Source organism: Schistocerca serialis, chromosome 3 (assembly GCF_023864345.2).
Source record: "Schistocerca serialis cubense isolate TAMUIC-IGC-003099 chromosome 3, iqSchSeri2.2, whole genome shotgun sequence".
NCBI lineage: Eukaryota > Metazoa > Arthropoda > Insecta > Orthoptera > Acrididae > Schistocerca > Schistocerca serialis.
In genome coordinates this window covers 365,574,695-365,592,704 of record NC_064640.1, presented here as the reverse complement: position 1 = coordinate 365,592,704, position 18,010 = coordinate 365,574,695, and the positions used below count along the sequence as shown (strand labels likewise).

General features: G+C 40.5%; 1 protein-coding gene across 1 annotated transcript in view; it reads left to right on the top strand.

Moving 5' to 3' along the window:
• Nucleotides 1-18,010, top strand: part of LOC126470181 (pyruvate dehydrogenase (acetyl-transferring) kinase, mitochondrial) — a 375,871-nt gene that overhangs the window by 268,178 nt on the left and 89,683 nt on the right. The window contains exon 3 of the mRNA XM_050097837.1: nt 12,510-12,694. Coding sequence (XP_049953794.1) covers nt 12,510-12,694 — 185 coding nt within the window. The remainder of the gene's footprint in view (nt 1-12,509; nt 12,695-18,010) is intronic.

Here is an 18,010-nt window from a genome sequence, read left to right as displayed (position 1 = left end):
TTGCACAAGCTCTTGGCATTCTGTTAGATAAGATTTAATAGTGTGTTTTTGTACTTCGTTCCAACATGTCCCTAAATTATTCCATAGACCTTCAACATTACATGACCTTAGTTTTGTGCCCCCCCCCCCCCCCCCCCCCCCCCGTCGAGTTCATCCTATAAGAGTTCAATGAGATTTAAGTGACGTGACTGGCTCGGCCAAATCATATTCTTGAGTTCCCCACACTTACCTCTTCTATTGACGAACCCTCTGCACAGTTTAGAGACGTGTTTGGAATCACTGTCCTGCTGCAGAACAAGCCCACGACCAACAAGTCTCATGGCAGATGGAACAGCATTGTTGATAATTATACCGTGATATCTTTCCTTTTATAATCTTCCATTAATCCACTCCAGATAATCGAGCTGCAAAACATCGCCACACCATGTGCGACCCTCCACCATCTTCACCATTGGCGTCACACTCTGCCTCTTCATACGTTCCCCACGAAGTCGACGAAAAGACACTCAACTGTGGCTTCCAAATACTTCACACTTAGATTGTTCCATGTACGAGGCGTGTTTTTTAAGTAAGTACAGTTTTGAAATTTAAAAAAAGACGTGCTAAGATATCTCAATAATTTAAAATTTTATTTTTACATGAAAGCCTGTACCTTAATCTACTTTTCTACATAATTTCCGTCAATATTGAGGCACTTGTCAGAACGTTGTACCAGTTTTTGAGTACCCTCCTCATAGAAGTCTGCCGCCTGACTTGTTAACCATTGCATGACCACTGTTTTGACATCGTCTTGAAGACGCTGACCGCCCAGGTGTTTCTTAAAGTGCAAGAAAGGAACAGATGGTAGTCACTTGGCGCAAGATCGGGGTGGTACGGAGGATGATCTAGAGTTTCCCATCGAAATGATGTGATGAGATATTTGGTCTGATTCGCCACATGCGGACGGGCTTTGTCTTGCATCTAAACGATGCCCTTGCTCAACTTCCATATACTGTTGCTTTGATTCTGGTGTGACGTAGGCCATACATGTTTCATCGCCCGTAACAATTTGGCATAAGAAATCATCACCGTCGTTGTGGTACTGCTCAAGGAAAGTCAATGCACTGTCTAAACGTTTGGTTTTGTGCACATCAAATGGCTCTTAGCACTATGCGACTTAACTTCTGAGGTCATCAGTCGCCTAGAACTTGGCACTAATTAAACCTAACTAACCTAAGGACATCACACACATCCATGCCCGAGGCAGGATTCGAACCTGCGACCGTAGCAGTCGCTCGGTTCCAGACTGGAGCGCCTAGAACCGCACGGCCACTCCGGCCGGCTGTGCACATCCGTCAATACTTTCGGTACCCAACGTGCGCACAATTTTCGGTAATTCAAGTGCTCGGTCACAATGCCATACAAAACACTGCGAGAAACATTAGGAAAGTCATCCCGCAAGGAGGAAATCGTAAAGCGTCTGTTTTTTCTCACCTTATTGTCCACTTCCTGCACCAAACTTTCATTAACGACCGAAGGGCGCCCACTCCGTTGTTCATCATGCACATTTGTGGGGCCACCTTTAAATGCTCTCATCCACTTTCTTACCATTCCATCACTCATAATGTTTTCTCCGTAAACTGCATAGATCTCACGATGAATATCGATCGCTTTCAGGCCTTTAGCACTAAGAAATCTTGTAACAGCCCGTACTTCACAGTCGGCGGGAGTCACGATCATCGGACGCATCTTAAACGCTCAGTACACAACGTAAGCAAGGAAGAATCAGACTGTAATGGCGTCAGTGCGTAGAGTAAGGTGGCTTTCATGTAAAAATAAAATTATTGAGATATATTAGCACTCCTTTTTTTTAATTTCAAAACGGCACTTACTTAAAAACATGCCTCGTATAACACCTTGGACCATTGCTGCACGCTGCAGTTTTTATGTTGGTGTGCCCACTGCAATCTTTTCACCCTATTTGATTTGCGTAATAAAGGATTTTGGCAGCTATGCATCCGTTTAAACCTTGTCCACAGAGACGGCGTTGTACTGTAGAGCCAGAGACTGGAGCTTCTCTCATATTATTTCCTCCCTCGCGAATTTCAGGTGCAGTATGAGCCCTCTGATCTTTGCGCTGTACACATACAAACTGATCTTCCCCGTATGAGGATACGCGGGCTCTTCCAGATCGCGAAACGCTTGCATTGGCACCAGTTTTCTTGAACCACTGCAATGCATACACCACTGTAGATTGGGCTACGACAACTTTGTTGTTGCAATAGTGGTACTGGAATTGCCGTCCTGATGCAGATCTACAATTACAGCACTTTTTCAATTCCAGTACCTGCTTCCTTATTTCGTGAGATAATATGGTGTGGACCTGATCAAATGTACAAACACACTGCTAGATGCACACAGTGTGCGGTAAACTAATGCTACACAGAGAGTTCAAGGAATGAGTCATATTCGAATGGAAAAGTCTTAGGTAAAAGGTACGTCAGTGTTGTTGTAGATACTCATCAGCGTCACAATTAGCGAACAACCAGTCGAATACACAATAGAGGCGCTTAGTCTTTATATGTTGATACTTGTTTTATTATCATAACTGGAATATGATAGAATATTCCAAACGAAATCCCTGTTTTGACCAAAAATTCATAGCTGTGATAGGTAATCAAAAACTTTTGAGTAGTAGATTTCCTCAAAAGTCTCCCAGTGAATCCCAGCCTGCTATCTACCTTTTCTAAAATTTGTTTCATGTAGTCATTCCACTTTAGGTCGCTCCGAATGGTTGCTCATAGGTATTTTACGGTAGTCCTCGATCCTCTGCAGGTGTTGCTGCATTTCGCTGCAGTCTTCTGGCGTTGCAGTCTTCCTACTGACAACTGCGTCGTTTGCAAATAGCTTCACGGAGCCTCCACCGCTATCCGCTGCGTTATTAATGTTGTTGTTGTGGTGGTCTTCAGTCCGAAGATTGGTTTAATGCAGCTCTCCATGCGACTCTGTACTCTGCAAGCCCCTTCATCTGCGAATATCAACTGAAACCTACATCCTTTTGAATCTGCTTAGTGTATTCGTCTCTTGGTTTCCCTCTATAATTGTTGCTACCCACCAAACTTCCCTCCAGTACTAAATTGATGATCCCTTGATACCTCAAAATATGTCTGATCAACCTATCCCTTCTTCTAGTCAGGTTGTGCCAAAAATTTCGTTTCTACCCAATTCTACTCAGTACGTCCTCATTAGTTACGTGATCTACCCACCTAATATTCAGCATTCTCCTGTAGCACCGCTTTTCATGACCTACTGTTCTTTTCTTATTTTAACTATTTATCGTCCATGTTTCATATCCATACTTCATATAAATACTTTCAGAAAAGACTACCTGGCTCATAAATCTGTATTCGATGTTAACAAAGTTCTCTTTTCTGGCTATTGCCAGTCTACATTTTATATCCCCTCTACTTCGGTCATCATCAGTTATTTTGCTGCCCAAATAGCAAAGCTCATCTACTACTCATCACCTGATCTAATTCGACTATATTCCGTCATCCTCGTTTTGCTTTTCCGTTAGGTCTGAGGCGCCTTGTCACTAATCGCGTGGCTTCTCCCCGTCGGAGGTTCCAGTCCTCCCTCGGCCATGGGTGTGTGTGTTGTCCCTAGCGTAAGTTAAAGTTCGATTAAGTAGTGCGTAAGCCTAGGGACCGATGACCTCAGAAGTATGGTCCCATAGCCCTTACCACAAATTTCCAAATTTGTTTTGCTTTTGTTGATGTACATCTTCTAACTTCCTTTCAAGACCCTGTCCATTCCATTCAATGGCTCTTCGAAGTCCTTTGTTGTCTCTGAGAGATTACAGTGTCATAGGCAAACTTCAGAGTTTTAATTTTTGCCAGCCGGTGTGGCCGAGCGGTTCTAGGAGTCTGGAACCGCACGACCGCTACGGTCGCAGGTTCGAATCCTGCCTCGGTCATGGCTGTGTGTGATGTCCTTAAGTTAGTTAGGTTTAAGTAGTTCTAAGTTCTAGGGGACTGATGACCTCAGATGTTAAGTCTCATGGTGCTCAGAGCCATTTGAACCGTTTTTTTTTATTTCTTCTCCCTGGACTTTAATTCCTACTCCAAATTTTTCTTTGGCTTCCTTTACTGCGTGCGCCATGTACAGATCGAATAACATAGGCGATAGGCTACAAACCTGTCTCGCTACCTTCTCAACCACTGCTTCCCTTGCATGCCCCTCGAATCTTACAACTACCACCTTGTTTCTGTACAATTTGTAAGCAGCCATTCACTTCACTCCCTGTAGTAGTTTGCCCCCCCCCCCCCTCCCCCCCGCTATCTTCAGAATTTCAGTGAGAGTATTCCAGTCAACATTGTCAAAAGCTTGTAGAAATGCTATAAACGTACGTTTGCCTTTACTTAACCTATCTCCTAAAAGAAGTCGTAGGGTTAGTATTACCTCGCGTGTTCCTACATTTCTCTAGAATCCAAACTGAAAGAATTCGTGTTACTATTTTGCAACCACGACTTATTAAACTGAGAGTTAGGTAATATTCACACCTGTCACCACCTGCTTTCTTTGGAACTGGAATTATTATGTTCTTCATGAAATCTGAGGGTATTTCGCCTGTCTCATATATCTGGCAAACCAGATTGAAGAGTTTTGTCGTGGTTTTCTCTCCTAATGCTATCAGTAGTTCTAACGATAATAACCTGTGCTTTTTTCCGATCATCAGAAAAACTTTGCTCCTCTAGAGACGTCCGGTGCACTGCTGCCAGAAGAGAGACACGTCCTTTCACCTATGCTACTTATAATTTTATTGGTATCCCGTCCGGCCCAGTGAACTTTACTCTGTGGAGCGGTTTCAGTTGCTTTTCTATCCCATGGTCACTTACTTCGACATAAACCATTTGTCGTCCGTCCGGTGATTTAAAGGTGATACTACAATGCCGTCTTCCTCTGTGAAATAGTTTTGGAAAAAGACGTTTAGTATTTCCCCCTTCTGTGTCATCCCCGGTTTCAGTGCTGTTACGGTGTTGAGTTCTATCTGCAAGGAGTCTTAATACCAATTACATATGGTGAGGTCTTAATACCAATTACATATGGTGAGGTCTTAATACCAATTACATATGGTGAGCTATTCAGTAATTTCGTATTTTGTTCACTGAACGATACTGCGGAACTGTATCTAATGCGCTCCTGAAGTCAAAGAACACAGCATCAACTTTGGTGCCGTTGCCTATTGTGTGCTCGGGGATCACATGGACCAGCGATCTTTGACTATAGTATTTAGCGAATCGCCTCTGAGATAGATCATGTCATGTAAATGGATAGATGGAAGGTATAAAAGAAAACAGTCAGGCAACGTAATACAAACTGTTGTGTTCAGAGAAGTGAGATGTTTCGGTTCGCTTATGCTGGAAAACAGCAACTGCTCTGCAGAAGTGAGTGCTTGCAGAATTCAACGAAGACCTATCCTCGAATGAAGTACAAATGCAGTACATCATTATCAGCTCTCGCGCAGAATACTGCGACTAATTTCCCTGCCACAAAATTTAAGAAACGAGTCTATATAAAAATCGTCATCGCCGTGTGTGTCCGTAGAACTGTCTGTTAGAATAAAGTTAATGCCGGAGTTAGTTATGCTGCTGTAGCTGCAGCCACTAACAGTGATAGTAGCAATAATAGTAATAATAATGATAACAATAATAATAATAAATCCTGTGGAGGCCCGGGAAAAAAATTGGCCTCCGGTATGTTCTGCCAGTCGTAAAAGGCGACGAAAAGAACAAACCACTAATAGGGCTAACGCCCCTTTTAGTGTCATTAGTTGGTTCAGGACAGAACTAATGAAGCCTCGGACAAGCGCTGTCATGGTCGGGACGACGCTTGAACCCTATGCCCGTCAACAATGGTAACGTCACTGCTAGCCATACGGCAAACGATTTAAATCCAAATAGAGGTGTTTTGCAGGATACGCTTCCTGCAACCACTCTAGAAGGAAAACAAAGACAGAGGATGAGATGGTCAGATGAAGTTAACCGACACCTCATGTTCTGTTATTACGAAGCAACAAACTTAGGAACAAACACAAATGGATACAGATCACAAGTATACACAACATTTATTACCAGATACCCAGAATTAAAATTTTTAACAGAACAACGACTACCTGATCAGATTCGTGTAATAATCAAAAATAACAGGATACCCCAGGCAGAATTAGAAAACATCAAACAACAAGTATAACAAATACTGGAACAAAATAATGTGCAAACAGAAGAAGAAAAAATACAGTAATGGACTCAAACATCCCCGAGCAAACAAACAAAGAACAATACGCGTCAATTAAACAATCAGAGGAAAACGAAATCTTAAGACAGCCACCAGAACAAGCACAAATAGAACACGAAGTGACACACATGTTAGATATAGAAGAAAAATTTCAGCTGACATATATAGAATACAAAGACACAAATACAGACATTAGACCATTCTTGCATAGACCACCAAATAACCCACAAGTCGAAACAACTATAACAACTATCAACACAATCATACACAACAAAATAAATGAAAATACAACTATGGAAGAGTTACAACTACTGGTTTATGTAGGAGCACTCACTACACTAAATATACACACTAGGCAGAGATCAGAACCAACCAACACACAGAAGAAACCCACAAAACCAGCATGGCAACACAGGCTACAGATCAGAATAGAAAAACTGAGAAAAGACATCGGACAACTAACACAATTCATAGGAAATGAAATATCAGACAAAATACGAAAAAGGTTAGGTAAAATCTCACAACAAGAAGCAATAGAGCAATTAGATGAAAAGAAGCAGAAATTACAAGCATTGGCTAAACGACTTAGAAGATACAAAAAAAGTGAAAATAGAAGGAAACAAAACCAAACATTCAACACAAACCAAAAGAAATTTTACCCGACAATAGATAACACACACACATTAAAATAGACAATCCACCACACATAACAGACATGGAACACTTATGGAGCAACATATGGTCAAACCCGGTACAACATAACAGACATGCACGGTGGATACAAGCAGAAACAGACTCATACAAGATGATACCACAAATGCCTGAAGTGATAATTTTGCAACATGAAGTCACCCGAGCAATTAATTCTACGCACAATTGGAAAGCCCCTGGAAATGATAAAATAGCAAATTTCTGGCTAAAGAAGTTCCTCAACACACACACACACACACACACACACACACACATACACACACACACATACACACACACAGACTAAATTATTTAACAATTACATTGCAGACCCATACACAGTCCCTGATACACTTACACAAGGAATAACTTATGTGAAACCTAAAGATCAAGCAGACACAGCAAACCCAGCAAAATATCGCCCCATATCATGCCTACCAACAATATACAAAATATTAACGTCAGTAATTACACAGAAATTAATCACACATACAACACAGAACAAAATTATAAATGAAGAACAAAAAGGCTGCTGCAAAGGAGCACGAGAATGTAAAGAGCAACTGATAATAGATACAGATGTGACATATCAAGCTAAAACTAAACAAAGGTCTCTGCACTACGCATACATTGATTACCAAAAAGCTTTTGATAGTGTACTCCACTCATGGTTACTACAGATACTGGAAATATACAAAGTAGATCCTAAATTAATATATTTCCTAAACTTAGTAATGAAAAATTGGAAAACCACACTTAATATCCAAACAAATTCAAATAATATCACATCACAGCCAATACAGATTAAGCGTGGAATATACCAAGGAGACTCATTAAGTCCTTTCTGGTTCTGCCTTGCTCTGAACCCACTATCCAACATGCTAAATAATACAAATTATGGCTATAATATTTCTGGAACATACCCACACAAAATCACACATTTGCTATACATGGATGATCTAAAACTACTGGCAGCAACAAATAAACAACTTAACCAATTACTAAAATAACAGAAGTATTCAGCAATGATATAAATATGGCTCTTGGAACAGACAAATATAAGAAAAATAGCATAGTCAAGGGAAAATACACTAAACAAGAAAATTACATATTGGATAACCACAGCGACTGCATAGAGGCGATGGAAAAAACAGATGCCTATAAATATCTAGGATACAGACAAAAAATAGGAATATATAATACAAATATTAAAGAACTAAAAGAAAAATATAGACAAAGACTAACAAAAATACTGAAAACAGAATTGACAGCAAGAAACAAGACAAAAGCTATAAATACTTATGCTATACCAATATTGACCTACTCATTTGGAGTAATGAAATGGAGTAACACAGACCTAGAAGCACTGAATACACTTACACGATCACAATGCCACAAATATAGAATACATCACATACATTCAGCAACTGAAAGATTCACATTAAGCAGAAAGGAAGGAGGAAGGGGATTCATCGCCATAAAAAACCTACGTTATGGACAGGTAGACAATTTAAGAACATTCTTTCTAGAACGAGCAGAAACTAGCAAAATACACAAAGCAATCACTCATATAAATACATCTGCTACACCACTGCAACTTCATAACCACTTGTACAATCCTTTAGATCACATAACATCAACATATACGAAGAAAGTAAATTGGAAAAAGAAAACACTACATGGCAAGCACCCGTATCATCTAACACAGCCACACATCGATCAAGACGCATCCAACACATGGCTAAGAAAAGGCAATATATACAGTAAGACTGAAGGATTCATGATCGCAATACAGGATCAAACAATAAACACCAGATATTACAGCAAGCATATTATTAAAGATCCCAATACCACAACAGATAAATGCAGAGTTTGCAAACAACAAATAGAAACAGTACATCACATCAAAAGCGGATGTACAATACTAGCAAATACAGAATACCCAGAAGACATGACAATGTAGCAAAAATAATACATCAACAACTTGCCATACAACATAAACTAATAAAACAACACGTTCCCACATACAAGTATGCACCACAAAATGTACTGGAGAATGATGAATACAAATTATACTGGAACAGAACCATTATAACAGATAAAACAACGCCACATAACAAACCTGACATCATACTCACCAATAAAAAGAAGAATTTAACACAACTAATAGAAATATCCATACCCAATACAACAAATATACAGAAGAAAACAGGAGAAAAAATTGAAAAATACACCCAACTGGCTGAGGAAGTCAAGGACATGTGGCATCAGGATAAAGTTGACATTATACCAATTATACTTTCAACTACAGGAGTCATACCACGTAATATCCACCAGTACATCAATGCAATACAGCTACATCCAAACTTGTATATACAACTACAGAAATCTGTAATTATTGATACATGTTCAATTACCCGAAAGTTCCTAAATGCAATGTAACATACACCGTACAGTTAAAAGGAAGACACGCTTGATCAAGGTACGCGTCACTTTCCATTTTTAACCAGACATAACATCTGAGAAAAGAAAAAAATGATAATGATAATGACAATGACAATGCTTGTGGCATATATAAAGAGAATTTATAGGTGTAAAAGATAGGTGTTTTGTCTCGAACCGCGCGACCGCTACGATCGCAGGTTCGAATCCTGCCTCGGGCATGGATGTGTGTGATGTCCTTAGGTTAGTTAGGTTTAAGTAGTTCTAAGTTCTAGGGGACTGATGACCTCAGAAGTTAAGTCCCATAGTGCTCAGAGCCATTTGAACCATTTTTTTTTTTTTGATAGGTGTCTTATGATACAGCGATTTCTGGGGAAAGGAAAGTTAAGGAGAGATCACCATTTTTAAGAATAATGGAAAAAGCGGAAGATGTCGTTGGGGGGAAGAAGAATCTAAAAGGTAAATGAGTGTGTACAGGGACAATGGTAATCCTTATTGTTGCTTTTGTAAATGTTATTAACGGAGATCTGAAGCTGGGGATGTTATTAAAATATGGTTCAAATGGCTCTAAGCAATATGGTACTTAACATCTTAGGTCATCAGTCCCCTCGACTTAGAACTACTTAAACCTAACTAACCTAAGGACATCGCACACACCCATGCCCGAGGCAGCATTCTAACCTGCGACCGTAGCAGCAGCGCGGTTCCAGACTGAAGCGCCTAGAACCGCTCGGTCACAGCGGCCGGCGGATGTTATTCATTTCTCTAACATAATGCGGGAGGTTATTTCAGAGTGGGGCTCCTGCTACTGAGAAGGACTTCGAGAAAGTAGCTAAATGATGGAGTGGGACAGAAAGGATTTTGTTCTGATGGGAATGGGTATTTCTGCCAAGTTGTTCAGATAAGAGCGCTAAGGTCGAGGAGAGATACCGGGCTGTCAAAGGAAAACTCGGGGACTTGACTGGTTCTATTCGAATACATGGTTTTGTCGTTTAAGAAAGGATAATTCCCGTATTTCGAAGACATACATTGAGAGAGAATCCTGATAAAAATTCTGCTTTCTTGGAAAAAGATGCGTTTTTCGCTCCTTTCTAAACGCTACAGTAGCGCGTTCTTTCTTTCATATATATAACCTCACTCTGTCAGGTTCTCAGGTTCACTACATTTTTAAGCTGACAAGACCATCAACAAAACAATTTCTTGATAATAAGCCGGATATGTGGGTTACAATGTGTACGCGAAATGGGCGCAATAAAGTGAAGTAGACGACGGCTTTCTGTGTACTGTCGTAATTCAGTTCAAATGTAAGATGCATGCTATCTGTGGTGACAAGCAAAATTAGCATCGCATGCCTATAACGCATCTGTTAAACATAGCCCCGAAACACAATGCTCAAAAAAAGAAATATACATCACTTAACGGCTGCAGTTCCCTTGTGGCACGCGCAACAATCAGCGTCGAATTACCAGTTCGCTTTCAATTCCAATTCTATGTACCGAAAGCAATCGACAATGTATGTAAATGTCGAATAACTGACTTTTTTTCGATATGTTGTGCGTCAGGCACATACTGGCATTGCGAACAGTTCCACTGGTAAAGAGAAGGACTCTGAAATACCTGTGGCACCCACTTCTAGAATTAGTCTCACCACTAACGACTATGTGGTGAATAAGAAAGAATTTATTTAACGTGCAGTGCGTAATATATCCCAAATTTAAAAGATGCGCAACATTTCATCAACGACACTCCACATTTGTCTCGGCGAGCGTATATGAAAATTAGTTTTATTATCAAACTGCTGTGCAAGAAGCATAGTGTTTCAATTTTAATAAACTTCAGCAATGCAGCTGTACTTCGTTTGCTCCCAATACGTTTGAATAATAAAGCGAAATATCTACACAATTACTCAAACAAAACGGGCTTCCTATTAACTTACGATCTATTCAGAATTTTACGCGCAATACAAAACTACATGTCGAACGTTGCAGACTAAAAAAAAGGTCAGTATCATAACGCTATTACCTCTTACACCAAGAAAAATGAGAGAACTCGTCACTAAACCCTGTGTTATTGTTGCATCAATACACACACACATTTTTCCTACGGTATCCTCATAAATAGCCTTCAGCCAAAGTGAGCTATAATTACGCTGAGGAAATGCCAAAATAGCAACCGTAGATAATTCTATTTGTCTCGCCTCTAGCGACGTATACAAAGACAGCGGCGCTGCCATCTAGCGTAATACGGTCGCATAATAACTGCATTTATCAGTCTGTTGGATATCTCATAGCAACTGCTGTGACACCACCGTCTCGTTCGCGCCTTCGCCGTTTGGTGTTCATGAAGTCAGGAAAGAACAGATTAGCTGTTAGTATATGCTAATATATCATTATACCCCAGCTTCTGACCATGTTAAATTCACGGATTTTCCATCAGCGTTCCATTATTCTCACGCAGTACCGTAAGATATTTCCAAAGGTCATAAAGGATAGATATATTACCCACTGGAAAGTGAAAAAGGCTTCAGTCTACATACCAGTCGCTCTTCCTTTTTGTCATATGTTGATTTCCATAACAGACTTTCACTTTACATTCGATGTTCTGGAATTTTCGTGAACATCAACGTCTAGATACGTACTCCAAAAAATGCTATGAATTGTTGTAAAGAAATGCGTTCTTTGAATGTCCCAAAGTTTCAAGTCGTTGTGTTCCATTAGACCAGTTGTTCCTTGCTGAGTTAGGTCTTCTGTCAACAGTGTCTGATTAGCATATTTCGAAATTCGTCTGTAGGATGGTTGACGAATGTTTAGGTGGACACCCTTCCTTGCTAGTCACCTGTCGGCGTCACCTTGTTTATTTTTCAGTAAACTAATAAGTACATTAAACGTATATATTTACCGAAAAGACAACTGCTGTGAGCAGACTAAAAACTAACGTTAATTCATGTATAAACTGCTATTAATGATAGTTTAGAATCTACTCGGGCAACGCATGTTACAGCCGGAAGAGTAGCTCAGAAGTGTCCTAGTAACTTTGTGTGGCTCGGTTTCAGCAGGCGGATTTGTGTTATACTTACAGATGGAGGTTGCATTCTTTTGTAGGTTCTGCCAGGCGCTGATCAAGATTCGAAATAGACATACGGACGTGGTCCAGACGATGGCACAAGGGGTCCTTGAGCTGAAGGAGTCGCACGCGGTGGACCAGGCAACGGAGAACAGCATCCAGTACTTCTTGGACAGGTTCTACATGTCCAGGATCAGCATCCGAATGCTCATAAACCAGCACAGTGAGTCTTCGCATGAAACCTTTCTTTTGTGGTGTGGCCCATTTCTTCTCTGGCAGCTGTAACCGGACGGATTCACATCGACGTCTTCCGTTTCACTTCAGCACTCGTGTCGGAAGACGCGCGTGTCTTTTCTTAAATCCTACTATCCAGTAAGCTAACCATGTTTGCCTATACACTTAATGCTGCGTCTAATATTCGTTGTTTCCCTTAAATTCATTTTCTGATTATCTCCTCATAAACTAGAAACGTATCGTCATCAGATCCTCCTTTAGTGCCATAAGAAATGCGTTGTATCTTTGCATTTTCAGTCTTCGCGTAGTCTGCTCAGTAGCACGCTCACTATTTTGTGTCCCATTTTAGAACTTACACATCCGTGCACTTTCTGCTCTATAATGAAACCCCACGCTATTATTCGCCGTAACCCAATCTCGCACACAGGAATTTCACTCGAGAACGGGTCGATTCCAGTTTTCACATGTCCTTGCCACAGTTGTGCTGTGCTCTTCGTAGAACGTTTCCTCTAAAGCATGCTACGCAGACGTAGCAGATTTGAATGTGGTCAGCTTCCGTTCATTTTTTAAAATTCTCGTTGATCAGGTGCTCTTCACCCCTGACACTTTTTCATACGATCGTCTTGCACCTCACAGGAAGATTCGAATGACAATGTGTCTCGCATTACAGAAATATAATGGAGATTTTCCGGGAAAATTATTCTAGTCGACTAGTAGATAGATAGTGTCAGCACTTGTTGGGATAGTTGTCAGTCTTAATGTCTTACTATTAAGGAATCGCCACAATTCGTGTTCAGAGGGATTTCAAGAGGACGGTAACCCTAATCAGAGCTCAGGCTGTGGACACTCTGTGTTGGATCATTAATAATTAGCAATTTTTTTCATCTACAGAGATACTGAAGCTACTATAGAACAAAACGGGCGAACTACTTTTTAATGGCTTCAGTGGCCCTCGAAAAGATCTGTACGGTGGTACAAAGCTAGGTAGACTGAAATAATTCCCAAAAAAAATGCCCGCGATATTGCGATAAAGTCAAAGAAGAATCCTGCTACAGCGTAGTTTACATAAATTGCCACGTAAACAAAGCAAAACTACTCTATGATGATCAACTTGCGCCTCACATGTAACTCATTACCTGGCTGCTTTGAGCAAACATTTCACCACAAACATTAACACGGTTTTTCTTTTTCCAAGAAATGTAGAATGCCATTTAGAAATGCTCCTGACATCATTCAGAAAAGCAACAGTTTCTCCAATAAATGCGTACATATAGCTTAGATTATTAGACGTACAGAGAACTCGTCCGGCTTTGCGCACTTTCATTTTTCCTTAATTTCAGTATTTCCAGAAGCTTTTTACCTATTACGGGTGTCTATATTAAGTGGAACACGGAATACGTATAAATTCGCAATACTTTTACGAACTTCCAGAATGCTGGAATAATTGTAGGTCAGCAACTTCTGTTAATCAGTACAACTAAAAACCAGCCAAAGTTGCGAATTTCACTTTTTTGTATTTACTCGATGATCTGTATGCGCCGTCACTGTTCATTTGCACTTCACAATACCTAATATTTTTGACATGGTTTTTGCATTTTCGGAAATACCATTATGACCATCCGTTACGATGATTTGAAAATGGGTCCCGGTCCGAAACTAGTTATCGATTAAATAAAAACAGTGAAATTGGCATCTTTGGCTGGTTTTTCTTTGTACACATTATACTTTTGTGTGGGGACTACTATAGAAAGGATAGAATGTGTAAATTTTTACTTCAGATTTATGATGAAAACAGGAAAAAGGGAACCGTTTCCACATCACGCTCAATCCCTCTAACGGGCTACTGGTAGCGCTACTTCCATTAAAATTTTTTCGTGTGTCAGCAAACTATCTCAACACTTAATTCCGTGGATGAGTGGTGATGTCACAACACACAAAGCAGCTATAAAACACTGTTCTCAGGGGGAAGCTGTAAAAATATAGCACACATTCTTAGACTGAGTGTTTTATCTAGTGCAGGAAGAGTAAGGACGCTTTTCCATGTAAGTTCAATAAAGTTCTAAACAGTATGTGCTATATTTATACTGGGAACCAAGAATTTCAGTACGAGTCCACCTGTACTGCTTCAGTTATGAAAGTCATTCTGAACTGTTATACGTACACTAAGTGCTGTTTTCTGACACACACTCTCGTTCCACAAACTGATTAACACTAGAAAGAATTTTAAAGGTATTTGTGAGTGCGTATACTAATTATAGCCATATTAGGGTCAGTGCTGAATGGGATAAAACTGTATGCAAATAACACCTATCTTCTTTTTTTAATGTTCGCAAATTGTACTGCATGCTTGGAACGCTATTACGAGTCTGTCGTAGAAAAAAAATTATGCTGATTCTGGATGAAACAGCTGTAGCATAAACTGCGTTTCATTTATCAAATGGTTCAAATGGCTCTGAGCACTATGCGACTTAACTTCTGAGGTCATCAGTCGCCTAGAACTTAGAACTAATTAAACCTGACTAACCTAAGGACATCACACACATCCATGCCCGAGGCAGGATTCGAACCTGCGACCCTAGCGGTCGCTCGGTTCCAGACTGCAGCGCCTAGAACCGCACGGCCACTCCGGCCGGCGTTTCATTTATCGAAGCTCGTAGAAGTAGTACAAGTATGTGTAGCGGCGTAGATGAACTATTTTATATTCTATCTGTGCAGTGTTCGCAATCGTTAAGACACTGGATTTTCGTACAGTTTGTGAGGGACTCAGTTCTCTGTCCGTTTATCCAGTTTATGGTCTGCCGTGACTACTTTATATCGTTTAACATACATGCCGGCATGTGTCCTTTGAAAAGTGTAGGATCGAGTTATTTCACCATCCTTGTTCACCTTGACGTAGAGCTTCGACTCTGATTACCTCGTCGTCGACGGGACGTGAAAACCAGACGTTCCTGTTCCTTTCACTTCTTATACCGTGATCGTTATTCGTGCTTTTCCGTCACTCTCTTGAGTCAAATGCGTGCGTTTTCTAGATCCAGAATATACAAATAACTTTAAGAAAATGCTTGTTTTTGATCAGTTTAGCGTGATATCTGAAAGACAATTGAACTTGTCATGTTTCACAGGGCGCTCACAGATGTGAAAGGCTCGACAGGGGCCAGAAGTAGTCCTTTAATCAACCGATTGTCGAACTGCTTTCGACTGTATCTGACACATTTCGCGTAGCTTTAAATACTCCACTGTTTCCTACGATCGCGTCTATCACTCATTTGTGACTATTTATATACTTTGCTGTCAGGATTGACACTCTTTTTACATGCACAGCTTATGATGGTACAGATATCGATCCTGTACTTGAAGGATCGAATCTACCCTTCGCTACAGCGCAGCAGCTTCGCTGACAGGGATGCCCCACAATTTTGGAAGGTACAGATTGACACTTGGAGATCATTTGACGCGAAGGAGTTTCAGTCGAGTCTGAGCAACCCCGCAGTGCAGATCCCAGGAGTTCGCGCTTGGCAAATCGCGCTTAAAAAAGTGAATTTGTTTTTTGTTCTGCGGAATATTGTCACTAGAGCGGAAGCCTGCTTGCAGAGCACATTCCGAGAGTAAAACAGTGGAATATTTTGTGGAAAGAGTATTGACAATCGCACCAGAGTTAACACTGTGGTGTGCAAGATTTCCACTGCAGTGGACTGCTTTTAATGGTCACTGCTCTGGCGTTTTCAGTCATGAGGGTGAAAATGCATGCAGGGCACAACGTCAGTACGGAGTGCCCACTGCAGTGGACTGTGTGACTTTGCACCTTGTGTAGTGATTGAAAACGCCAAAGAAGCGACCATTAACAGGTGTCCACTGTAGTGGACGCTATGAACCACAAGATTGAAACGCGAGTAGGGCGCTTATGTGTGAGAGCGAAGAGAGAATTTTGAAGCTCATATTTAAATTCCGTATTGGGGAATTGTTGCACAATGGAAAAGAAATCATACTGTAATGAATCAGCAATGATAAACACATACAAGCTCCTGATTAATGAGTACAATTGTGTAGGGAGTGCAATCTGAAAAGGTAGGGGCGTGTTATATGAATTCAAAGTGAAATAAATTAACTGTGTCGTACAAAAGTGTCCACATATTAAAACCTCGTCATTATTTATGGAATATTACGGAAAGGACAGAATCGTACAATAGTGTGGGAGAATAGACAGGGCATGCATCGTAGGCTCACGCTCAGAACTTCAGTATCCATGTGTGTGCGCGCCATGGGAGTAAGGTCACCCTCTAAACCTAGCTATATGCGAACGTCTGATGCCTTACTTTTCCAACCAGCCAACTATAGCAAAGAATAATCAACAATAAAAAATGGTTCAAATGGCTCTGAGCACTATGCGACTTCTGAGGTCATCAGTCGCCTAGAACTTAGAACTAATTAAACGTAACTAACCTAAGGACATCACACACATCCATGCCCGAGGCAGGATTCGAACCTACGACCGTAGCGGTCGCTCGGTTCCAAACTGTAGCGCCCTGAACCGCACGGCCACTCCGGCCGGCTCAACAATAAAAGCAATGAATAGTACGGGAGCGGGTTCAGCGTATAAAATAAAGTCGTTTTAAAAGCTTAAGTCGCTGTGGCATGCACGCGTATGACTTGACATGGTGACGTGGTGCCCAGCGCTGAAGTATACCTTGTCTTCTCTCTTCATTCTGCACGCATCTGCTGATTCCCAAATGCAGATAAATCTTTTGTGTGTACTGAAACCGCACTCTACGTAACTGTCTTCAGTTCTCAAGCAGTAGACTGGTATTAACGTTTTATAGTTTATTCGTTATTTATGCTTATTTATTTTTTCATTTAGTTACCATATGTAGGTTAAGAAGATCTCTCTTGCATAGAGCCATTCATCTTAAAAAAATTTACATTTTCGTATACACAGATTTGCGTAACAGTTAATAGCAATATAAGTGAGTGAACTACCGCTTATAACAACTACAATCCAAAAGGAAAACAGAGAAATGAAAGAAATTGCAGAGAGTAGTACAAAAATGGGAAGGAGGGAAGACTATGATTAAAACGAGATGAAAACTTTGGATAACGATTGATGAGAGATTGTAGTTAATGTTAGGCAGGAACTATGTGAGAAGTGGAGACATGTTTAACTTCCGATACCACGAGGCAAATTGTCAGATATTTTAATGCAAAAATTGGTAACACCCGATTTTGGATTGGTCTTGTACTTGATACGCGAGTGGCTAACGAGGCAATTATCACGAAACTAGCCAAGAGATGCGACAAAATTAAATATTTA